Source organism: Orbicella faveolata, unplaced genomic scaffold, assembly GCF_042242905.1.
Source record: "Orbicella faveolata isolate gen_17 unplaced genomic scaffold, um_ofav_v1 contig_13, whole genome shotgun sequence".
Lineage (NCBI taxonomy): Eukaryota > Metazoa > Cnidaria > Anthozoa > Scleractinia > Merulinidae > Orbicella > Orbicella faveolata.
This window is the reverse complement of record NW_028301540.1, coordinates 5,734,601-5,760,781: the sequence shown is the minus strand read 5'-3', so window position 1 is coordinate 5,760,781 and position 26,181 is coordinate 5,734,601. Positions and strand designations below refer to the sequence as shown.

General features: G+C 40.3%; 2 protein-coding genes and 3 pseudogenes across 2 annotated transcripts; 1 reads left to right on the top strand and 4 right to left on the bottom strand.

Moving 5' to 3' along the window:
* Positions 1 to 6,346: 6,346 nt before the first annotated feature.
* LOC110043633 (uncharacterized) lies at positions 6,347 to 9,738 on the bottom strand (annotated as a pseudogene).
* A 2,369-nt stretch (positions 9,739 to 12,107) lies between these two features.
* On the bottom strand, positions 12,108 to 13,154 carry LOC110043632 (trace amine-associated receptor 13c-like). The gene has a single exon (XM_020749110.2). It carries the CDS (start codon positions 13,145 to 13,147, stop codon positions 12,215 to 12,217), a length of 933 nt encoding a protein of 310 aa, XP_020604769.2. The 5' UTR covers positions 13,148 to 13,154; the 3' UTR covers positions 12,108 to 12,214.
* Positions 13,155 to 17,951: 4,797 nt separating this feature from the next.
* Positions 17,952 to 19,024, bottom strand: LOC110043631 (adenosine receptor A2a-like). The gene has a single exon (XM_020749109.2). It carries the CDS (start codon positions 18,998 to 19,000, stop codon positions 18,068 to 18,070), a length of 933 nt encoding a protein of 310 aa, XP_020604768.2. The 5' UTR covers positions 19,001 to 19,024; the 3' UTR covers positions 17,952 to 18,067.
* A 1,825-nt stretch (positions 19,025 to 20,849) lies between these two features.
* On the top strand, positions 20,850 to 22,915 carry LOC149114738 (melanocortin receptor 3-like; annotated as a pseudogene).
* A 1,660-nt stretch (positions 22,916 to 24,575) lies between these two features.
* LOC149114737 (alpha-1A adrenergic receptor-like) lies at positions 24,576 to 25,809 on the bottom strand (annotated as a pseudogene).
* Between the last annotated feature and the right edge of the window lie 372 nt (positions 25,810 to 26,181).

The following is a 26,181-nucleotide window of genomic DNA, read 5'->3' as shown; positions in this document are numbered from 1 at the left end:
CTACTACTACTACTACTAAATAAAATTAATTATTATTATTATTATTATTATTAGTAGTAGTAGTAGTAGTAGTAGTAGTTGATGTTAATTAATTCATCTCATATACGCTTTATACGCTAAACCCGGTAAACACGCCATGTACAGAGTGAAATGTGCCTACTGCATGCTAATGAGTTGTTGCAATGATCTTTCTCTGTTGTTGGCGTATATACCGGTTTAAGCGTATATAGCGGGTTTGAGTAAATTTGTTAATCAACTCTGGCCATATCCGTAGTATACGCCATACCCAGTATACACGCCAACAACAGAGTAAGATTCACTTCATCGACTTACCTTTCATTTTTACTGTAAGTATTTTGATACTTACAGATCAAAACGTGATAGGGAACAGAAATTTTGGGAAACGATCCTCCACCTCCACCTCCACTTCTTCCACTTCCTCCTTCTCCTCCTCCTCCTCCTCCACCTCCTCACCTCCTCCTCCTCCTCCTCCACCAACTCCTCCTTCTCCTCCTCCACCAACTCCTCCGTCTCCTCCTCCACCTCCTCTTCCTACTTCTCCTCTTCTTCCTCCACCTCCTCCTCGTTCTTTTCCTCCTCACCTCCTCCTCTTCCTCCTCCTGCTTCTCCACCTCCTCCTGCTCCTCTTCCACCTCTTCCTCTTCCTTCTCCTCCTCCTTTTCCTCCTCCACCTCCTCCTCTTCCACGTCTTCCTCTTCCTCCTCCACCTCCACCTCCTCCTCCTTTTCCTCCTTCACCTCCTCCTCCTCCCCCCACCTCCTGCTTTTCCTACCCCACCTCCTCCTCCTCCTGGTCGTCCTTCTCCTCCATCCCCTCCTCCTCCTCCTCCTCCTCAAGTCCTTTGTTTTCCCTTTCTTCCATGGTCGTGATGATCAACTAAATCACCATTAATTATCGGCCAAGAATAAAAATAATGCTTGAACTACCTTTATTCATTTGAAGTAAGGAGTCTGTAAGCGAAACATGTCCTTATCGTGCCGTTATTGCCAGAGACTTGACGCGTGAAGACAATAGAATCCGTCACGCGAAACATAGTTGTCAAAGCAAAAAAACACCAGAGGATATCCCAAAGATCCCATATACTACCGAAAAGCACCATGGGGTCCCTAGTGGAAAAGAAATGGGAGAAGCGTTTCGGTTCAAGACACCCTCTAGTATTTTTATTGTGGGCCCTTCTGGTTGTGGCAAGACTTGTTTTAGCGAATCGTTACTCTTGGATCACCTGGAAGAATAGTTTGTAAACCCTCCCCCTACGATTCATTATTGCTACGGGGCGTGGCAAGATGGATTCCGAGGTATAGAAGATGCTGGTGTGCAATTTCATGAAGGGATTCCAGAGTCAGACCATCTCAAGTCATGGTTTCCGAAGGGTGGATTCCTCATATTAGACGATCTGATGGCAGAGGGAGGTGAGGACAAAGCGTTGCTAGACTTATTCACCAAACACTCTCATCAAAATATCACCGTGTTGTACTTGTGCCAAGACATGTTTCCACCAGGGAAATACACTAAGAGTATTTCCAGGAATGCCCACTATATCGTAGCCTTCAAAAATCCAAGAGATCAATTAGGGATGAAGAATTTACCGCTTCAAGCTTTTCCACTTGCTGGCAAGACATGGTAGACGTGTTTCAAAAAGTGACCAAACGACCATTTGGGTACATGGTCCTGGATTTACATCCCGCCAGTGATGACAGGAAGCGCAAATTTAGTCACCTCCTGACGCATGAAGGATACCCGTGCTGGCATCGAAGAAAGAGAGGATGTTTGATCCTTGACCAAAATGGTATATTAAATATCAGTTTAATCGACTCGGCTCATTTGAAGTACGCTCTCTTGTTGAAGGTCGACGGGAATCATGGATGATCATTCAACAGATATTTTTGGCCCCATAGAAGATAACGATGAAAATGTAGAAGAGGAAGAGGAGGTAGAAGAAGAGGAGCCTGAAGAGGAACAGAAAGAAGAGAAGGATAGTAGCAGCTCCGAAGAGGAAGAAGAAGCGGACGACGATGAACCGGATCCGTGGAGTCCGTTACGTCAAAATGTCGGGAAGATCTCAAAGAAACCTACCTGAAAGAAGTCCAGCAGTTCCTGGATAAGGGAAAATCCCAAAACTATGCTGAAAACGCTGCTTTCAATGCCCTGTTACCTGTAACTAGAAGAAGGCTACGAAGGACTTACTTAGAGCGTCTAAAATGGACTCACCGTATCAAACACGACACAATACACCGTAAAGTCATGAAGACTCTTCGACACTTTATTGAGGAAGACAACATGGATTTTGATGAAGCGGCCGAGTCGGCAGTGGCAAAACGGAAATTCCTGTTAAGCAGACTAATGAAAAAGAAGTTACTCCCTGACGATGATGAAGAGGAAGTAAAAGAAGAGACCTGAATAAGCCATGTGACTCCAGGGTTTTGGTCATAATTTGTAACACGCCACACTTGCAAGATGAATTGCTCCAATCAACTGTCAGGGAATGACCAGAAGGTCGTCTGTAAAAAGGCCTACCACAGCAAATATTATGCAAGGAACAGAGAGCAAATCCTGGCCCAACAAAAGAGATATCGTGCAGAGAACGTCGTAATTCTCAAAACCGGTCGTAAAAGATGGTATGAAAACAACAAGGAACGGCTCGCCAGCAGACAGAGATCCTATTGTCAGCAGAACAAGGAGCACATCAGAAATTACCGAAGACAACACTGTAAAAGCAACAGGGAACGGATCAACGAATATTGGAGAATTTATTATGCCAAGAATAAGGAACGGATCAGGCAAAGACTTCATGACCAAAAGGAAAGAAAACTAGGGCAGAATATCGTGCGTTTTGGGGCCACGGACCAAGACTCTGTGAAACTGGAAACGAGTCTAGTTCCCAAAACTTTGTGGAATACCGACGGTCAAGACTTAAAATTATAATCAATTCTCCCTTTAGAGTTATTATTCAATAAACGTTATAAAGACTCAGACTCTTTGTTTTGTTTATAACAATTTAGCAATTTATTTCCACTTGAAGTATTTTAATTGAATTTTTTTTACATGGCCGACTTTCGTGGGCGCGGCCATCTTGAATTCTCAATTCGGCTCCGGATTGGCTAAAAATAAAATAGCGCCTATTGTCTTTCTCGGCTCCTGATTGGTTACCGTCCATATAAGCATCCATTACTACTTATGTGGGCGCGTATAATGGGTAAGAGTGTGTCTTTATCCCTTTGCGCTACTGGAACAAGAAAGAAGGTCTTGGTCTCGCGGCAGATGCCGCCAAAGACCCACTGTCCTTCGATGTAGCGACCGCGGTTGTACTTCGTTTTGCCAAACTTGGACTCGTCAATCTCAACAGTCGTACCTGGTCCGCCTATTTGCCCTGCATAATGATTCATGATTCTGTTGGCACAAACCTCTCGGCAATAGTTATACCAATCTATCACCGTTTCTGTTGACGTGGATTCGTCATCTAGTGAGGTCTTGTGTACTGCTTGAGTAGTGGTAACTTTGTGCGCCCAAACGTACATTAGGGCTAATACTTTTTCAATGGACAGCCTGCTTCCAGAAAACCATGAGTTCTGGCGCATTGATCCCATGCCATTGCATTTTCTTCTCGAACACCGCCATTCGAACCCATCTCGCGATGAAGCTCGTCGTGTTCACGTCAATGTATTGCTACAATTTTCCCGTGGACACATAATTGACGACGCGAGCAGGTTGTGTTCCTTGCGCCGCTGGATGCACTGATCGTGATCCGTCAAAATTTTACGCAATTTAAAAAAGTTTAGTGTAGACATTCCAAGCAGAAAAACGGTAAACTGTAAATGTAACTTAAAACGAAAATGTAACCAAACGTAATTCTTACAAGAGAGTAGATGCGACAGGGAGAAAGAAATACATCATTCCCTTTATATTCACTAGGGAGCTAGTGATGAGAACATGCGATGCGTGTTTTCGTGCAGCGTGAAACATGCTTGAAACAGAGGAATAATGCAATTGTAATGTAAATTTTTGGGAATGTGAACGAGTGAAGTAAAATAAAAATGATTTTTCGAGTGATAATTCTCGACTGAACCTCGTAGTGTAGTGGTATGGAAGAGAGACTGATAAGCGGAAGGTATGCGAAAGGTAAGTGGTTCGACACCTGCAGGGGTACAAGGAAGAAAAAGGAAAAAAATGCGCAAGGAGCCTGAATAATGTGGAGGAGAAGAAATCCTCTTTTATTCATACAGTAAGTAGTAATTATCAATGTTCATATTCAATACCTTCGGGAATTCCTATTGTCTTCAAAAACAATAGAGCGCATACATAATTAATCATTCTGCATGCACAACAAATGTTGGGGTTATACGGAAATCTTTCCCAAGCCACATACAATTTGTTAATTATGGTCAGGAGCCTTTTTCTAATGATTTACGAAATTACTAATATTCAAAAAACTTAATGTAAATTTTGGATTTTTATCGTTAAATGTTCGAGGGATCAGGCTATTTGATAAGCGGAAAGCGCTTTTTCACTGGTGTATGAAAGACAAAGCTGATATAATCTTTCTACAAGAAACATATAGCACACCCGAGGTGGAGAATGTTTGGAAGTCCCAGTGGAGGGGAGAGCTGTTTTTTAGCCACGGCTTGGAACACAGCAGAGGTGTATTAACACTTGTCAAAATCCAGGTGCCAAACGTTTGTCTTGGACGCAGAAAAATCCAGCAATTCAATGCCGCCTAGATTGCTGGCTAATTAACAATTAGACCCGTAGCCCGCAAGGACTACGGGTCAATAGCCCATGAGGCGAACCCGAATGGGCTATTGACCCGTGGCCCTTGAGGGCGAAGGGTCTAATTGTTTTAGTATCACCCAACTAGTCGGACAGAGAAGGTAATAATAAAGTTAGCAAATGCAAGTTGAAGAAATATTTATTTGGGAATAAAACGAAAGAAAGCGTCACGCTCGATGACGCCAATTTGGCTACTCGATGACTATTACTAATAGTCCCCTAGTAGCGTAGCCAATCAAAATGCAGGATTTGCATTAGTCCACTAGTTGGGTGATACTAATAACTAATAGCATTCAAGAAGGGGTTGACAAGGTCGACATTATTCCTGCCATTAGGTCTGATCACTCTGCCATTACGCTACATATCAATGGCATAGAAAACACGACTTACGGACCTTCCTTTCGGAAATGTAATGCAAGGTTATTGGAAGACGAAGAGTATGTGAATAAGATAAACGAAAAAAGTCGGGAGTAGATAGAAGAAAATAGAGAAATACAGGATGCAAGGGTTCTTTGGGATTTCCTTAAGGTCATTCCCCAGTATTGCATTGCGCATCCTTACTGCGCATAATTGCACGCGTGATCAGCGCGCGCGCATTAAAAAATGGCGGCTTTTTCTTTACAGCTGGACCTCGCCATTAAGGTAAATCGTCATTTTCTCGCAAACGAGTATGGTGACCTATCATTTTTTTCTGCTGTTTTGAATTGAGTAATAAATTTCTCTGTGTAAAATAAATATGGACCAATTCTCAGTGTAGAACAAAAAGCAAACGTCGGAAACGTGAATCTAGCAAGCAATCGTGACTACAATCATGGTGCTATAATAAGGATTTATATGGGTATAAGCAAGGTGCTGTTGCTCCTAAACGAACATGGGACCCCTCATTTTTATTTCAAAATTTACGTTCCTATAATATAAACAATCAATAGGCAAAGTTTCACAAAAATCTCAGTGCAGGTTCTATTTCAGTGGAATGACCCTAAGTGTAAAATACGCGATGAAACGATTGTTTACAGTAAAAAGAAAGCTAAAGAACGGAGATCGGTGCTGGTCAGTTTAGCGGAAAGACTTAAGGGTGTCGAGTAAAATGCGACAAGGGTCCAACACCTGAAAATCTTAATGACTTAGACATAATTCAAACAGAATATGATCCCCATTATGATTGTTACCCAGGGAATAATTATAAGATCCAGGCAGAGTTAACTGGTATGAACAGGGGGATTTCACTGGCCTGGGTACCAGTACATGGGGCTTGGGACCAAGTTGGCAAAGAGACTGAAACGAGGAGACCCAGGCATCAACCGACTGGACAAGATCGCCAAACAACACGACATCGATTACAGTCACGCTAAGAATTTGCAAGACAAGTGGAAAGCGGATACAAAGATGATCAAGGCCATAACGAAGTTACCAGGGAAACGCACTTTCACCGAAAAAATTGTCAAGAAAATCATGAAAGCGAAGAAAGCGTTAAAATTTTTAAGTAAATGTCTCTGTGCCTTTGCTAGAGCTCATGTTGTCATTATTCAACAAAAGTTGACAGGAAATATCAGACTCTGTGTTCCTTGATAAAGCAAAGTTTATTATCAAAACCCTGATTACAATGTGTGTGCTCTATTATAGAAACCAGGCTTTTTACTCCGCGAACACGGAAACGAGATTAATAACGTCATTCCTCCACTGTCAACGGGCCGGGGCTTCTGGTTACCATGGATACGTCCAACTCAAGAAAACAATAGAACTCTTTTCCATAACAATACCTTTTCATTTGCATCACAATACGTGTCAAATCCGTACTGAACTAGCCCATGCCACTACTCAATCCCCCCTCACATTTTATTAGGTTTCTTTATTGATATTTTAGTGCTGGTCATTTTCTTTTGCAAACTTGGTGGGTCCTAAATGAGTCGTTTTTTGGTTGTGGGTTTTGTTGACTTATTCAGTTCCCACGAGTCGGGCCGTTGAGATGTGAACAGGTTTTCAGCAGCTATGCGGCGGTCTTCTCCTTCTTCCCAGCTGTCGATTAGCCTCGCCTGCAGGGGTCCGTACCGCTTCCGCTGGACCCTCTCCAGTTTTCTATCTGACTCAAGCCTGATGGTGACGGCTGTAAGTCTTACCTCTCTGTCCAGAAGCTCGAACCAGGAGTACAGAGGTAATCCGCACTTCCCACTCGCACGATGATTCAAAGCGTTGTGTCATTCCTCGATGTCGTTGTTGGTTCTGATGGCCTGCTAGTAGACGCTCCAGTTATTTGGAAGGAATACTGTGCATTCAATCCACTGTCATCTGATGTAGGCGACATGGTTGTAAAGGTGCTCTGTTTGTGCTTCAGCTTGCAGGCGAAAGAACATAGGGCTGATCTGGTGGTGAGGCAAGAACGGAGGGGCGATTAACTTTCTGATGTATTTGTAGACCGCATCGTCCTCAGAATAGCCGGGCTCTCTGCAGGCTGAGCTCTTGCACCTGAAAACAAACATAGACAAACGCATTAGTTCCGTAGTCAAGAAGAAAGAGAAAGAGTTGAAAGAAAGAGTTGAAAAGTCAATAATTTATGCATATTTATATAAACCATTGATATCAAACCTCAACTAAAAATACTTATATCGCGTGTTGCGTGAGATTCGTAACGAATGTTCGAACGTAAGTTCTTCTTTATTTATCTGATCTTCGCCAATAAATCATTTATATATATGTGCGAATGTTCAGTTGAAACTAATTGCGATAACGTACCTTCCTCCACACGGCTTGCGTCCAGTGGAAAACGCATCCCTGAGTGGACACAGCTGGCAGGATCGTTCTTAATGCCGCCCACAGCGCCTTTTCAAAGTATTGGGTAACTTGTTTGACGGTTGGCTAGCATGTAAGCAGTTCGATGATCATCTTTAGTTCTGGGAAAATAATGTGACAAGACGCTGAGTTACATGAAACTTCATAATAATGCTCAGTTTTTCCCTAAAATTCTTTCTTCCCAGGAGTCGCACAAATGCTGGGATATTGATTAGTATACAAACACTTTGCGCGTAATCAAACAAAGATATTTCGACTCAATGGCTCTTTAACTTCGCAAATGATTAATAAAAAGGTTTTACAGGCGGTTTATACTCTACTCTACTCTGGATGGTTTATAAAGTTTTCAAGCACGGTCGGCCCACGATCGATCAATGGTCTTTGTTAGTCTTTTAGTATTGTTGTTGTTTTATTTTTTTGTTGTTGTTTTGTTGTTTTTTTATTTTTTATTTTTATAATTATATTACATGCATTTCATTACATTTAAAAAACAGGAACTTTTACACACGCACTGTAAAGTACTTACTTACATTACATACTACTTGACTCTACACCGACATTGTATATTACACTACCAAACACTACTACACTACTTAGTAAGTTACTTAATTACTTTACACACCACCTGACTCTACTTTACATCCACATTGTATACACACCACTACACACTAATACACAACTTATATTTAACACCCGAAAAAGAAATAAATAAATAAATAAATAAGGTTTACAAGGCTTACAATACTACTTACGTTTTCTAATAATACAGAAAAATAATACAATAAAAAATACACAAATAAGTGTCTCTAATTAATGAGAGGCTTCCACTTTCCGTCGTGGATTTTAAGTCGCTTGTTCGTCATGGCTATAGATCTTTCAATTGATTCTATGTGATCTAATTTTATTATGAGATAACGCAATGATGGTAAAATTATTCTTCAGACGTCTGTGGTAGATGACTAGTTTTCCAGCGAGGATAATATGATTTAATTAAAAGCAACCAATGAGACCTTTTTTGCGTGCCCTCAAAATTTCCCATGCATTAACCCGTGTAAAGAACATTAACTTAATTTGTCCATCGCCTTTCCTTAAGTCAATCACAATTGACAGCGAAGTACCGGATCTTTGACCGCGTACAAATCGTGTCTCAACCAAGACAACGGGTATATTAACAAGTTCTGCATCATTAATATGCAATGTAATAAAGATAGAGGATAATCTTTCTAATCTTTCATATTTTTGAGAAATGGTCCAGAAACTAAACAAGTGAATTAGCCATTGACCATAATATATAGATTTAGGCCAGCCCAAAAGCGTAGCTCCTGGGCCGGGTTGTTCAGAGCCCAATTAAGCTAACCCAGGGAAAGGTAGAATTTTGATTTGAGTTTTGTGACTTTGCAGTGAGGTTTTCCGTATATTGTTAATCCTGAGTCAGCGTTAACCGGTTTCGGAACAATCCTGCCCTGTTTTCAACAAGTTAACCTGACATAAGCCCGCGATTCAATCGAAAACCAGCACTCGGTCAGCGGTCAACCTAAAAAAAACACGTGACCTCAATTAGCTGTAAACTTGAACCCGCGATATGGTCACTTGATACTGGTCAGCAGATACCTTGTTTTGACAGGTGTCAATTGATCGTAACATGGATGTCCAATATCAAAGAAGTACACGGTAAACCAAGGCTGCATGTCTCTTGTAGGCTTTGGTAGATTGTGCCCGAAAAGAAAGCATATTATGCTTTTAGCAGTGCTCATATTTTTTAGAAATTATGCCAAAATTATGCTACTTTCTGAAAATTATGCTCTCTGTAACCGAAATTATGCTACTTAGATTTTAAGAAAAATAAAGATCACCAGTAGCTTAACAGCCTGCGACATGTTTTTTGGAAGCCAAGTGGTTTTTGAGAATGCTCTTTTTAGAGCTCAGTATCTCCTTACACCCATTGCAAAACAGTATTCCACCTCGAAGACACAAATTTTCCCCTAGAAATTCTTCGATTCGATCACGAGGACTCATGTTCTTTGGATCTGAGTTACCTCTTTCCTTGTACTTTCCGGTATTACTTTTAGGAACACGTTCTCTAGAGATTGAAGCTCTCGGTACGGTACTGGAAGTGCTGAAAGGGCTGGAAATGCTGGAAGTGGATGTACTCGAGGACGACGCCATCTTTGATCTGAGGCCTGAAGGGCCGAGCCGCCGAGCCATAAGCGTGGTGGCCTGAGGAAAGTCTAAGTCTCTCAGATATGCACAGGGTTACCTGGAGTCTGCCGGACCATATTTGACCATGGGCCTTAGCACAGACCTCAATATTTTCCAAAAACAATACAGAAATAAAATACAAAGTGAATTATTCGAGAACTATGATGGGTGTTTTTTTTTTTTTTTTTTCAACGCATAAAAGCTCGGATTATGTTAGCAGTGCTAAACTGAAATAAAAGCTTAAAATAATGCTCGTTTTGCTAAATTATTCTTAAAATTATGCTAGCACAATCTACCAAAGCCTAGTCTCTTGCCGTGTTTTCACGAGAGAGGTTTACTACGGCTACCGTGCTTACTGAGGTTTTGTAACTAATATTAGAGGAGCTGTTTGCACGAAACTAATTAAGTAAAGTAGGCCGCATACAACGGACGATTTGAGGTTTTCTCGGAAAGCAAGTGCTGCAATGCTGCTATTGGAAAATTATAAAATTTGAGTTTACTCCAATGCCGAACGCAGATTGCTGTCAATTTGCTTGCTATGATGTCGAGCCAAACTCTCCTTAAATGTAAAGCTTTGTAGATGAATAGTGGAAAGGAAATTTTGATATCTTGCATAGCCTCTTCCCTCAAAAACCCTGAAACGGCATCTGCCACGGAGCCCGGGCTACGTGAACGTTTACCGGTACTTCTTCTTAATTTCGGGGCCGCTTTAAATTCAAACATTTGCTTTTCTTCTCCATTGACCTCAATTATGATTTTTTTTTCTCTCTCTATTTCTGGTAGGTCTTCTTCTAGTTGCGCCTGCCTGTACACTCTTACTGAGCTACATGTACTGAGCTTCTAACAGTAAGGAAACGCTTACGGCACTTGACGATGAACGGGAAACAGTAGTCCGGGATTCCTTTGCCTAAACATGAGTTTATTTAGCTTTTTTGCCCGTTGACTTGAAACCTACTTACATTAGGAGGAATCTTCGTGCATTTTTCTCTTCTTTACGCGCGCTGCACGCGTAAACACTTCTTGCCAAGATATCGCGACAACGTCTGCTTTTCCTCGGTTACCGTCGGTTACTGAGCTAAACCATGCCTGATGAGGCGTTCAACTGTCGACAAACCTAGGTTGGCTTACTTTTGATTCTGCCGCCATTAACCGAGGTTTGCTGCTGTGTTTACACGATTAAAAATTTCACTTCAGTAAAGTTAAAACAAAACAAAGGTAAACATCTCTCGTGAAAACACGGGCTCTGTCAACCTATTATTTGGAGTATGGCTGCCATGTTGCGCGACTCCGTCGTCGTCGCCGTCGTGCGTACGCGCCCACGAGCAATACCAATTAATTTCCTAATATCGATTTCACTGATCCTTTCCGGCGTTCAAATATACTGCACCTGGCTAACCACATCAAATAGTATATTTGTCAAATAAAGCATGACGTTATGGTTATTTGACTGGTATCCACAACAACTAATTATCACAAGACGACGAGAGTTACTTTGTAATTAGCTGAAAGGCTTTTCCGTAGCTTTCATAACTTTTTCTCGGCGATAGGATCTTCTGTGTAGACCGTTACCCAATCATTTTGAGTTTCCTCGACTATCATTTGAAAAAAAAACCTTTTACTTCCGTGCTTTTTTAAGCTATTACAGGTGGGAAAAACACACGGCAAACGGATCCTAAAGGGCCTACATTTTCCAAGTCATGAAATGAGAAAAAGTAAATTTGTTGCGGTTGTGTTTAACTATGGGAAATTTCGGTGCAGATCAGACATTTTAAATCGAGGATGCAAGATTACTTAAATATTTCAGGGAATCTTGGCATCTCTAAAGTTTGTTAACGTAGTATTTTAAATAGGTATAAATTCCTCTGATATTTTATTTTTTGTGTCCACGTTTAGTGGTTTCCGTACTGCTTATTTCAGTTTGTCATTTAAATGGATGTTTTAAACGTTGATTTCTCATTTCATATGAAAAATTGCTATGTTGCTATGGCAATTAGTGTTGGGTTGATAATTTACGGTTCCACGGTTGTCATCGCCTGGGTTGGTAATGAGGATAAGCTCCCATACATTGAGCAAGTCAAAAATCCACGTTTGTGAGCTTAACTTTGTGACCATGGTATTAAACTGGTTACAGGCTCGGACAATTATATATTAGAATTTTGAGAGAACGCGCGTGAAGTTATTTCTCGATTTCACTCGTCACCATTTCATTACCCATACATATTTCAGACAACTTTTTAGACGTTGTGGAGCTGATTTCAGAGATGGGGCCACACAGCTCCGCCAAGTATGCAGTCTCACCCCCCCTCTCCCTCAACCCGCCACACAGACAAACGAGCTTTGCCTCAAGAGTCTCTTGATTTTTATTTTGACAAATCATTTCACCATACACTGGGTCTACATCTGCAACAATATAAGTCACGGTAAAGTTTAGAGTCCCATACATTTAACTTAAGTTTATAGGAAGTACGACTTGGCGGGCTTGAAACCTAAATACAAACTTTCTCATTTCCTTCTGTCGCCAGCAGTAGATCAGTGGGTTAAGAAGCGAATTGAGTATGCCAAAGGTACGAATCCACGGAGTGTAGGCATAAAATAATTTTAATTTCGTGGGGTTTACACCTGGCGGAAGCGAAACTATCCATAAAGGATAAAACGCCATTGGGAGAAGGCAAAACACGACCGCGCCGACTATATACACAGTAGTCTTGAGCGCTTTGCTCTCTTTAGCGAATCTTTCCACCTCTTCTTGCGGCAGCTGTTGGGTTTTGATTTTCTTACGCTGGCGAAGCGTTTCACGATACAAAATCACATAAGAACATGTCATAAAAAGGACACATGAAATCAGAATGATAGCTAATGGAAAGTTCATATAAAATATAGTTCCTTTACTGTAGACTTGTGCCAACATCTCAGTTGTCCCCCAAATGGCAGCTAAGATCCAAAGCACGGTTACAGCATGCTTTATGTTCTGCTTCGTAACAACATAAGGATAACGCGTGAAGAACTTGATAGCTATTAGCCTCTCGCCCGTAACCAGCATCAGATGAAGCGAGGAAAACGCGAAGGCGGTGCGTAGACATGAATTGTGAAAACGGGTTGCGTCCGTGGTTTCCTGGCTCGTCTTCCCAAGTAACTGGAGCGTTTTCCACAAAATGAACGATGGCTGGACCAGAAGACCTGTTAACACCGCGTCAGTCGCCGCTAAACAGCCCAGCAAGATATTGGTGTTAGTCTGGAGTCTTGGTCTTCTCTTGACGGCCAATATCACCAGCACATTGAGCAAAACTGTCAAGGGACAAGAGATTCCGTTAATGATAACAGTACTGATCAAGCTAACTAGCACTGGAACATTTTGTGTGTCGCCTTCCGTGGCCATTTCTATAACGCTTGCAAAATTTGATCCGGAGAAGTTGATTGATATCAAGTCGAAAGCGTAATGGAACTGAAGCGCTCCAGGTTGTTATTTTCTTGTCCTAGTTGCTCTGATATACCGCCACTGTAGCGTTTCCACTCCAAATTTTCTCATGCATTAACCTAATTATATATCTTAACCTAAAAAGAAGATGAACTTAATTTCTTCGTTACCTTCCCTTACGTGAATTACGAGTTGAGTGTGAAACGATTTTTGAGGTGTTCCATTATCCTGGAAGTTTTTGGTGTGCCGATAAATTTACGTGAAGTATATTTCATGTACAAATCATGTGTCTCGGGGAGGCAATGTAATTATCCAACTTGACTTAAGGCCGGCAGCGGAAACCTTAAAAAGAGAGGCCATTAGTCAGAAAATTGTGTTGGCAACTTACCAACTGTTCATGACATATCTCTCCCATGTTTCAATTATTTTTATTTATAACACTTGGCTGATTCAATTTGCCGCTTATTTTGAAGACCGTGGTACAGGTGTATAATTTCTCTTCAGTGAATATCAACCGTACCACTTTCCCCTTCCACCTCGAGAAATAATTTCTATTGATTATTAATTGAAAATCTCTTTCTTACAGGCAGACGGCAAAACTTTTAAAACCAATGTAGCTCAATGTTTAACTAACTGCTTACAAAAATTTTTGCCGATGATAATTTTGAAATGGCTCTGGAGAGGACAACGCAGATTGACAGTCAAAGTAGGCTAGACGAATAATTTTATAACGATGGATCAAACGCATAAAAAAGGAAGAATGAAATTGAAACCCGGCAATGCAACAAACTTGGATAACCGGAGCACATGATTTTTAGAAATGCGCCGCTCAGCCGAGCGATCTGCAACAGGACGAATTTTGTCCTGAATCTGGATACTTTTTTTGAATTATTTTTTCCAAGAAATAACAAATGGCATACCTCAGTTTGAAATGGCAACTTACTGGAATATTTTGATGGTAAAAACTAAATAGATCATTAGATTGCCAAGTGAACCCCCAAACAATTTTCAAGATCTAGAGGAAGTGAGTGTATAACAATGTCCTGATGTATTTTGTTTCTTTAATTTCCACGTCAATGTCTCGTTCGAACTGAGAGAAAAGTACTACGACCCGGGTACTATTGTTACACACTGATGTATCTTTCCGTTGATTAATTAAAGCTATTTAATTATTCAGTAATTTTCAAGCTGTATTTAAACTTTATGTTTCCAAGATTTACTCGAGCAGGAAATTATCAGATGGGGAAATACATGTCTATGAGTATCACAAGGTACACGGAAATTTCCATTTACCTTTTGTTATGTGCCGCAATAAACGTACATGGAAATTTCAATGTACTTTTTCTTATGTTTGGCCATAAGGTACATGGAAATTTCCATGTACTTTGTCTTATGTGTAACCATTAGGTACATGGAAATTTCCATGTCCTTTTTCTTATGTGTAACCATTGGGTACATGGAAATTTCCATGTCCTTTTTCTTATGTGTAACCATTAGGTACATGAAAATTTCCATGTGCTTTTTCTTATGTGTGTAGCCATAAGGTACATGGACAATTCGTGTACCTTTATTGGGTGTGTGGACGAGTTACTCTGAAATTGTCATGTACTTTTGTAACCGTGAGAATTTTTGGGAACATTTCTTGTGATGACCACTAACTTTGCCAGTTCTTTCCTAACTTCGCAAAGAAAAGAACATTTTCGGTGTTTAGGTACCATTAAAAGAGATAAGAAACATTTTTTTGGCAAATAATCAACTCTAATCATGAGTTCTTGCCAGTTTTGATTACCCCATAGCAGAAAGCTGGGTTATCGCACTAATTCTTACCAGTAGGTTTTGGTAAATATATTGACAATTTAGTAAATTTGTGTCATAACTTTTCTTAAAGCTTCGCTTCTGGCAAATTTCTTAGGGATTCGCTGTATTTTTACCGGTTGACGTTTTCCCCTAGTTTGGCCATATTTATGCCTTTAAGGCTAACTTGCGCCAAACTTTTTATCAGCCTGGCAAAATAATGGTCCAAAACATCCTTTTCTGGCAGATAAGTCATTTTTTTATGGCAAAATTAACGCCCAATAGCCAAATTCTTGCAAGAAATTGTATTTTAGAATATCCCATTTTTTTTAGAACGTGTTAATGTTCTTATTTGATTTTGTATCGTGAAACGCTTCGCCAACGTAAGAAGATCAAAACTCAAAAGCTAGAAGAGGTGAAAAGATTCGCGTAAGAGAGCAAAGCGCTCAATACTACTGTGTACACAGTCGGTGCTGGTGCGTTTTGCCTTCTACCAGGCGCGTTTTTTCTTTTATGGGTAGTTTCGCTTCCGCCGGGTGTAAAACTCACGAAGCTAAAATTTATTTATGCCTTTCACCATGAATTTTCGCCTTTGGCATATTCAACTCGCTTCTTAATCATAATCCACTGATCTACTGCTGGCGGCGGAAAGAAATGAGAAGTTAGCATTTAGATTTCAAGCCTGCCAAGCCGTACTTGCCGTAAAGTTAAATATATGCGACACTAAAGTTTACTGTGATTTATATTGTTGCAGGTGTAGACCCAGAGTATGACAAAATGATTTGTGAAAAATTAAAATTGGGAAACTAATCAAGACATTGCTAATTTTCATAAATTGTATCAAATTTGGAAATCGAAAATGGTAAATTTTAAGCTTAGTCCTCGACACTAGCGACATAACGACATGAACATAACAACATAAGACGGACGTGATGCCGTTATGTTTTCAGTGTGAACATCCTGACATAATGACATAATAGCAACATAACAGTTTGAACATAACGACATAAGGGAAAATAGCGTGGTTCACACTAGCGACATAACGACATAAGGAAAAGATTAGTTTTATCTTTATTTCGTTATGTTCATGCTATTACGTTGCTAATATGTCATTATGTCTACATGTTCACACTACAAACATAACGTCGTTTTTACGTCGAGATAACGTCCTTTTTATGTCGTTCGTGACGATATCGTTACGTCGCTAGTGTGAACCAGGCTTTAACTGATTTTTCCTCATGTCTTTATGTCGATGTTGATATTACCAACATAAGCGATAATGTCGTTCTGTTATTTTTGTGGTTCTGTCGTAACCAAACATTACAGAGCTCAGCGTGAAACAAAGGTCGTGATGTATTTGCGTGGCGGGCGAGGGAGGAGAGGGTGGAGCGAGATACTTTCCGGAACTTTGGTTTCAATCCAATTATATTCTTAACATCCTATTACCCAATCTCTAAAATCGGCCGATTCTAAAAAGCACTGGAGAATTTTTCGCGTCGCTTTCTGTTGCCTTTTCTGTAGCGTTTAATTAGTAAACTTTATGAAGACATGATTGAGGGTGAACTTTGGTACGAATAAGTTAGTTGGTATCGAGTCTAGAGCGTAATGGGGCTGTGGTGCTTAGGTTATTTCCTTGTCCTAGTTGTTCTGATGTACCGCCACTTTAATGTGCAATATGTTTGCCCTCCAAATTTTCCCATGCATTAACCTATAAAGAAGACTTACTTAATTTCTTTATGGCCTTTCCTTACGTCAATCAATATTGACAGAGAAGTGACGGATCTTTGACCGCGTGCTAATCACGTGTCTCAACCAAGACAACGAGTAAAATAACAAGTATTGCACCGTTGATAAGCAATTTAATAAAGATAGCGGATAATCTTTCTAATCTTCCATTATGAGAAATGGTCCAGAAACTCTAAATAAAAGCAAGTGAATAAGCCATAAATCATATTTAATTGCCTGTATTTGTTGTCCTACTTGACATCAAACCAATTAACTTCCTAATATTTTACTAGCCTGGTAATATTTCACCTGGCTAACCGATCAAATAGATCAAATAATATATTGGTCAAATAAAACATCACGTTATGACTTTCATCCACAACAACTAATCACAAGACCACGAAAGTTACTTTGTAATTACCTAAGAGGCTTTCCTGAGTATAGTTTTCATAACAACTTTTGCTCGGAGTAGGAATTTGTTTCTATAATCTTATGTGTACACCGTAACTCAAACATTTTGTGTTTTGTCGATTATCATTTGAAAAAATATAAACCTTTGGCTCCCGTGCCTTTTAAACTTTTCCCAAGATTTAAAACGAGGCAAACAAGTTTGTTGCGGTTGTTTTAAACTGGTTTAACTATGGGAAATTTCGGTGCAAATCAAACATATTAAAACGAGGATGCAGGATTACTCAAATATTTCAGGGAATCTTAGGAGCTAGAAAGGTTGTTGGCGTAGTAGTTTAGTTAGGTTTAAATTCCTCTTATATTTTATTTTTTGTCTCCGTTTAGTAGTTTCCGCACTGCCTATTTCAGTTTGACATTTAAATGGTTGACAAATTCCAACGTTGATTTCTAATTTCATATCAAAAATTACAATATTGCTATGGCAATCAGTGTTGGGTCCATAGAATAATTTATGGTTCCACGGTTGTCATCGCCTGGGGTTAGTAATGAGGATAAACTCCCATACAATAATGGCAAGTCAAAAATCCACGTTTGTGAGCTTAACTTTGTGACCATGGTATTAAACTGGTAAAAGGCTCGGACAATTATATATTAGAATTTTGACAGAAAGCAGGTGAAATTATTTCTTGATTTCACTCGTCACCATTTCATTACCCATACATATTTCAGATACCTTTTTAGACGTTATGGAGCTGATTTCAGGGATAGGGCCACAAAGTTCCGCCAAGGATGCAGTCTCACCCCCTTCTCCCTCAACCCGCCACACAGACACACGAGCTTTGCCTCAAGTGAGTCTCTTGATTTTTAATTTGACAAATCATTTCACCATACACTGGGTCTACATCTGCAACAAGATAAATCGCTGTAAAGTTTAGAGTCCCATACCCCATACTTTTAATTTAAGTTTACAGGAAGTACGACTTGGCGGGCTTGAAATCTAAATACAAACTTTCTCATTTCTTTCTGCCGCCAGCAGTAGATCAGTGGATTAAGAAGCGAGTTGAGCATGCCAAAGGTGCGAATCCACGGTGTAACGGCATAAAAGAACTTTAATTTCGTGGGGTTTACACCCGGCGGAAGCGAAACTACCCACAAAAGAATAAACGCTGCCGGTAGAAGGCAAAACACAACTGCACCGACTATATACACGGTAGTCTTAAGGGCTTTGTTCTCTTTAACGAATCTTTCCACCGCTTCTTGCGGTAGCTGTTGGGTTTTGATTTTCTTACGCTGGCGAAGCGTTTCACGATACAAAGTCACATAAGAACATGTAATGAAGAGAACACACGAAATCAAAATGATAGCTAATGCAAAATTGAAGTAAGATAAAAGACTGTCGCTATAAATTTGTGCCAACATGTCAGTTATCCCCCAAGTGATAGCTAAGATCCAAAACACGATCACTGCGTGCTTTATGTTCTGCTTTGTAACGACATAAGGGTAACGCGTGAAGAACTTGATAGCTATTAGCCTCTCGCCCGTAACCAGCATCAGATGAAGCGAGGAACACATGAAGGCGGTGCGTAGAGAAGAATTGTGAAAACGGGTTGCGTCCGTGGTTTCCTGGCTCGTCTTCCCAAGTATCTGGAGCGTTTTCCACAAAATGAACGATGGCTGGACCAGAAGACCTGTTAACACCGCGTCAGTCGCCGCTAGACAGGCCAGCAGGATATTGGTATTAGTCTGGAGTCTTGGTCTTCTTTTCACGGCCATTATCACCAGCACGTTGAGCAGAACTGTTAAGGGACCAGAGATTCCGTTAATGATAACAGTACTAATTAAAGTAACTAGCACTGGAACATTTTGTGTGTCGCCTTCCGTGGCCATTTCTATAGCGCTTGCAAAATTTGATCCGGAGAAGTTGAGTTGATATCAAGTCGAAAGCGTAATGGAACTGAAGGGCTCCAGGTTGTTATTTTCTCGTCCTGGTTGCTCTGATGTACTGCCTCTGAAGTGTTTGCACTCCAAATTTTCCCATCCATTAACCTAATTGACCTAACAAGAGGATTAACTTGATTTCTTCGTTGCCTCCCCTTGCGTCAATTCAACGAGTTGAGAGTGAAAAGAGTTTCGAGGTATTCCATTATCCTGCAAGTTTTTGGTCTGCCGATAAATTATGAGAAGTATATTTCATGTACAAATCAGGTGTCCGCAACTTGACTTAACGCCGGCAAAACAGCGGAAACCTTAAAAAGTAAGGCCATTGGTCAGAGAATTGTATTTGGGCAACCGACCAGCTGTTCATGACTTATCTCTCCCATGTTTCAATTGTTTCTATTTAATACTGACTTGCCGGGCTAAGTGAATTTGCTGTTATTATTGAAGACCGCAGTACAGGTGTATAATTACTCCGTTATTTTCTGTTCAGTGAATTTCAACCGCTTTCCCCTACCACCTCGAGAAACGATTTTCATTGATTATTAATTGAAAATTTAATTTTTTTTAATTTGTCGATGATAACTGTGAAATGGAGAGGACAATGCAGATTCAACATTCAAAGTAATACACGAAAATGGGATCATTTTGATTCTTGAGCTTCCTGATATAATTAAAAAATGTTATCTGAAATATTTTTCCATGTTCCGTTTTTCCCGTCCCGAACAGCGGCTACTAATCGACCCTCGTTGCTTTCTGTTCTAATTAGAATCTAAATGTTTTTCTGATCTTTCCCTTCGTTTCATACGTCTCACCTGTTCAACTAGATCAATCAACAGCATTAACCTTATGTACCTGACAACACGGTTATTTAACAGGCATTCATGACAACAAATTAAGAAACGGAAAACATTTTTCGTCTTTTTTGTGGAGTCACAGAAACGAGAGTGGAAATTTTTGACAACGAGAAATGCTGTTGGAATTCAAGCCACGGGCGAGTGTTTCCACAACTTTTTCGAGTTCTCCAAAAATTTTACTGGGGTATCTATAACTCGATCGAAACAGACAAAATGTTTTTTTTATTTCTTTTAGAAGACACGGCGAGAAAACGACTTAGGAGGAAATCACTTGTCGATCACCAAAACGTAAATTCTCTTTATAACCGCCATCACTACGTCAACAGCTCGACCCAGTTCTCTCCAGCTCATGCCAGTTATGTGTTTCTTTCGGGTTACATAGAAGTATTGTCTCAAGTATGTATCTGTTATAGTTATTTCGTGTAAAAGTTTCTGATTTACCGCTACGATAAGTGGCAACATGTTTCCACTATATTTTTCCCATACATTAACACGGATAACAGGTCAACTTGATTTCATTATAATAGCTTTTTACTGTGCTTCTTTTTCCTCGAGTCAGTAAGCAGTTGACAGTGAAGTTACTTTTGAGGTGATCCATGGTAACCCTCAATTTTTGGTTTTGCTGATAAATTTTTGTGAACTATTTTAAGAAAACCATGCGGTACCACATAACAAATCATGAGTCTCGGGAAGGTAATTATGCAACTTAACTTGACGCCGCCCAAACAGTGGAAAACTTAAGTGGAGTGAAGCCATTAGTCAGAGAATTGTATATGTAACTGGCCAACTGTTTGGCGTCGATATGTCTCATGTTCCACTTGTTCATATCATTATTTACACTTAATTAATTGTTCTAATTTGAAACTCTGTTTTCTCGCGGGCATATCCTGCCTGATTCATGCGTTTTGCCGATTGTTGTTTATGTAGTTGTTTAATTTTTTTCAATGAGTAATTTTGGAAACGATGGATCCAATACAACAAACTTGGATAACCGAAAAACATGATTCCTAGAAATGCGCCGCCGCCTAGACGAGGAAACTGCAAGAGGACGAATTTTGTTCTGTAGCTGGATACTCTTCTGAAATATTTTTTTTACCAAGAAACTACAAATGCAGATTATGGTCAACAAAAAAACCAGAAAATATCAAAACATTGAGGTCCTCTAAGAATAAAGTTGTTGTTTTCTCTTCATGATCGCATACACAAGCCAGTAACGTAATTCTTGCATTCAAGACTCAAAACGCTCCGTCGAACTGATTTGAAACGTATTTTTTGCAAATAACAATTTCTCGAAGCTCTCTCTCATCAGTGTTCTGTTCGTGGCTGGCTAAACGGCCTGCGAACAAGGAAATCTCAACACCCGACTTCACTACATTTTCTACACAGTCAGTCGCCACTACGCTTCCCCCAGCTTTGCAAAGTCTCAAAGATAAGGTTGCACAGGTCTAATTCTAGCGCAAGTTGAAGGCTTGTTTTCTGAGGTTTGACCTGGCGAATAAAACTATCCGAATACAAAAGCATCCTCGAGCCTAAGGCGGATGGGATGAAGCAGTTTGAGAAAACTTTGCTAGTTATAGAAACATGAGAAAACATCAGCACAAAACATATGCACTCTGTGGTTGATAGAAGTCTATAGTTTGGATTTCGACAATGTTCACATGATAGTAGCATTGTTCTCAATTTCTAACAAAGTTGCAGAAAAAACATAGAAAAACAGCTCTTTCCGTCAAAGCGTAAAAGCAATTTTTCCGCAAATTGCTTTTACGGAATGATTCGGTGCATCACTGAGCCGATATTCCTGCGCTTCTGATGATTCTGTAGACAAAACCATGAACAAAATTGAAAGGCAACAAAAAAAAAAATCAGGTTAACAATTAACTTCCGAATAACTCGGCCTAATTGATCGAAAAATAGCCGACTTATAAAGTCAGAAACAATTAACCCGCGGATAAATTATCGGAAAATGCTTGCAATCGAAAGTGACGGCACAACGAGACCGCAAATAAGAAGATCACCGAAGAAGTTCACTTGATTACGCTTTCGTCTCGACAAGGCAAACCTCTCCCGCGTTACAAAGATAATATGACCATGCAAGGCGACACACGAAATGCTCTGCCTGATGTTACTTACGTCATCACTAGCATCATTAACGGAATCTCTTGTCCCTTGACAGTTCTGCTCAACGTGCTGGTGATAATGGCCGTGAAGAAAAGACCAAGACTCCAGACTAACACCAACATCTTGCTGGCTTGTTTATCGGCGACTGATGTCTTAACTGGTCTCCTAGTGCAGCCGTCGTTTGTCTTGTGGAAAACGTTCCAGTTACTTGGTGTGGACTACACTGACACGATTTTTGAATTGCACGATTCGTCTCTTCGCACGGTGATAATATCTTCAGCTCTTCATCTGATCTTTGTAACTTTCGAAAGACTTGTAGCCATAAAATTTACTATGCACTATCCTTCCATTCTCGAAAAGAGAAGCATCAAGGTAGCGGTTATAGCGTTTTGGGTTACTGCTTCTATTTGTGGGCTATTTAGACTGACACTAACGAATTTAAAAGTTTTGTACACTTTTGTGGCTCTCGTTCTGATGTCGTGTATCCTTTTTATTGCATGTTCTTATGTTATTTTGTATCTTGAAACGCTTCGCCACCAAAAGATGATCAAAACCCAGCAGACGCCCCAAGAAGAAGTAGAAAGATTCGCCAAGGAGAGACAACCGTGTTTGTAGTCGGCGCTGTTATATTTTCATTTCTACCGTCGGCATTCTTTCTCGTCGTGACAGCTTCAGGATTGCAAACACGGTCACCAAGTGCATTTCTTGCCTTTACATCGTGGCTTACCAACTTTAGCATGTTAAACTCGCTTCTTAAGCCGGTGATTTATTGCTGGCGACAGAAGGAAATGAGAAAGGCGGTATTTAGATTTTCGCATGAACATGTGCATCCCGCAAATGCTAACTAAAAGACCTGACAAGGTAGCTGTGTAAATAAAGTTTGGCAAAGTGTGGCCTACTATTTACTTTCGATAGATTGCGTAGCCTGTCCACTTAGTGTCCATTTTTCCTCTGCCGTCTGCTTCGCGATCACTGTCGCACTCAGCGCTCACTGTCGCGCGCGATTCGATTGTGCAGTCGCCAGAAAAAAATGTGGACAGCCTTTAAATTACTTTAAATACTGCAAGTAGAGTCATAATAACTGGGTTTGCGGAAATACACGGATTTGACCAAAAAATTCGTGGTCCGATGCCTTGCCTTAAAGTGACCATTTCGACTTCCGAATTTGGAGCTTCTTCATAACAGCGCATGCCTGTCTAGTTGTATGTTGTTGAGTTCAGGCTTTTTTTTTTTTTTTTTCACCTACCTAATTTGAATTCGGAGAGAGAAATGATTTGTGGATTCGGACTTAACAAAAATTGTTCACAGATAAACTGATTCGGCCACATTCAATTTGGCTGAGAGAAGCGGCTTGGAGCATTGACATCACAAGTGCATTACACAGTACTAAGTGTTCAGTTTGACCGAAATGAAATCGTCATAATAGCCGTACTTACACCGGGCTTTTTGGGAAAGAAGCCAGCGCTAGTAGACCGTTCTTGAAAGAGCGGCGGAATCGAGCCTAAAAACAGAAATGAGAGCGTTTTTTTATTATTATTTATTCGAGCGCACCCTAAAAGATACTCTGACAGCTTAAATTAGTGGCTTTTCGTCCTGAACACTCAAAGTGAGACCAGAATTCTTGATTTATACCCCTAAGCGAGACGACGAGGACCCCCAACCTTTTCATATGGATCCGGAGTCCCCCTTCTCCCTTTCCTGGGCTTCAGCCCCATTACATTTTGCACACTAAAGTGGCGGTACATCAGTGCAGCGGCCAGGACAAGAGTATAACAGAGTATAACATACAGAAGCGCTTCAGTTCCATCGCGTTTTTGACTCGATATAAGCTGACTTATTCAGATCAAAGTTTACAAATTAAACGTTACAGAAATGGCCTTAGAAGGTGACGGCAAAAATGTTCCAGTGCTAGTTAGAATTGAGCCGATTTCAGAGATTGGGTAACTGGTTGTTAAGAAATGAGGCTACAGGAATGAGGCCAGCAAGTTCTCTCTAAGGCCTCGTCTAAACGAAGCGGGAGAAATTTAAAAACGCTGCTATATTCCTTCGGTGAGGCCTACCGTCCACACTAATCAGTCACGAAAACGGAGCTTTTTGAAAACGCTCTTCAAGCCGGAGGAATTTGAAAACGCTGACTTTGCGTTTTTAAGGTGCGCACGAAAAATGGGTTTTTGAAAACAGAATTAATTTTGCGTGACGATGACGTTACAATAATCGTGTAATTTTCCTGCCCTAGTTTTCCTCAAACACAAATCCAACAATGATCGGTGATTGTCGCGTTTTCTAATTTCTCCAGCGTAGTGTAGACGGGACCGAAAGTTCCGAAAAGTATCTTGCCCCACCCTCTCCTCCCCCGACAGCCACGCAAATACGTGTACGACCTCGCAAGATGATTCCAAAAGTGTTAAAACTATGTTCTATCTCAGCAATTTCAAATGTAAGTTTCCACAATTCTCCTAGCTCTTTCCTTTAGTAATCCGACCTTCTACTCCCATGTTTTTCTTTACGTTCACTCAAACGAGATGGAGGCTACCTCGATAAACCTCGCGGTTCTATTTGCCTCCATGCACAAACTATATGCCATTGTCACCTTTAATTGTTATATATGTATCTTTTTTCTTTTTTGATGCTAATATTGTAATTTCAAAATGTAAGTGCAAAATAAAGTGAAGTTGAAGTTGAAGTTGAGCGCTGTAAGGTACACTGACATTTGCCACATTTTCGATTTCCTAATTTGTTACAACTTATGCAAACTAAACAATGTCTCGATGAGTCTCTCAATTTTAATTTTTTGTCGTACTCTGAATCTACATCTGCAAAGACATAAATCACAGTAAAGTTTAGAGTCTCATACATTTAACTTAAGTTTACAGGAAGTACGACCAGGTGGGCTTGAAATCTAAACACAAACTTTTTCATTTCTTTCTGTCGCCGGCAGATCAGTGGATTAAGAAGCGAGTTAAGCATGCCGAAAGTGGAAATCCACGGTGTAAAGGCATAAAAGGATTTCGAATCCGTGGGGTTTACACACGGCGGAAGCGAAACTACCCATAAAAGTGAAAACGCTGCCGGTAGAAGGCAAAATACAACAGCACCGACTATATACACAGTCGTCTTAAGGACTTTACTCTCCTTCGCGAATCTTTCCATCGCTTCTTGCGGTAGTTGTTGGGTTTTTATTTTCTTACGCTGGCGAAGCGTTTCACGATACAAAGTCACATAAGAACATGTAGTGAAAAGAACACACGAAATCAGAATGATAGCTAATACAAAATTCAAGTAAAATAAAAGACTGTCGGTATAGATTTGTGCCAAAATGTCAGTTATCCCCCAAATGATAGCTAAGATTCAAAACACGATCACTGCGTGCTTTATGCTCTGCTTTGTGACAACATAAGGGTAACGCGTGAAGAACTTGATAGCTATAGGCCTCTCGCCCGTAACCAGCATCAGATGAAGCGAGGAACACATGAAGGCGGTGCGTAGAGACGAATTGTAAAAACAGGTTGCGTCCGTGGCTTCCTGGCTCATCTTTCCAAGTAACTTGAGCGTTGCCCACAGAATGAACGATGGCTGGATAAGAACACTTGTTAACACCGCGTCAGTAGCCGCTAAACAGGCCAGCAGGATGTTGGTTTTAGTCTGGAGTCTTGGTCTTCTCTTGACGGCCATTATCACCAGCACATTGAGCAAAAATGTCAAGGGACAAGAGAGTCCGTTAATGATAACAGTACTAATCAAACTAACTAGCACTGGAACATTTTGTGTGTCGCCTTCCGTGGCCATTTCTACAACACTTGCAAAATTTGATCCGGAAAAGTTGTTTGATATCAAGTCAAAAGCACGATGGAACTGAAGCGCTCCATTGCACTGATGTACCGCCACTATAGTGTGCGAAATATTTTCACTCCAAATTTTCCCTACGCATTAACCTATAAAGAGGACTAACTTGATTTGCTAATAGCTTTCCCTTGCGTCCATGACGACTGAAAGTCGAGAGCCTGATTTTTGAGTTAATTTATTATCCCTCAAGTTTTTGTTCTACCGATAAATTTATGTGAATATATTTTAAAAGAAAACCATGCGCTACCGCGTACAAGTGGGAGGTAATTCACCAAGGACCAACGCGTATTTTTTAAAGTTCTGTACCATTAAAAT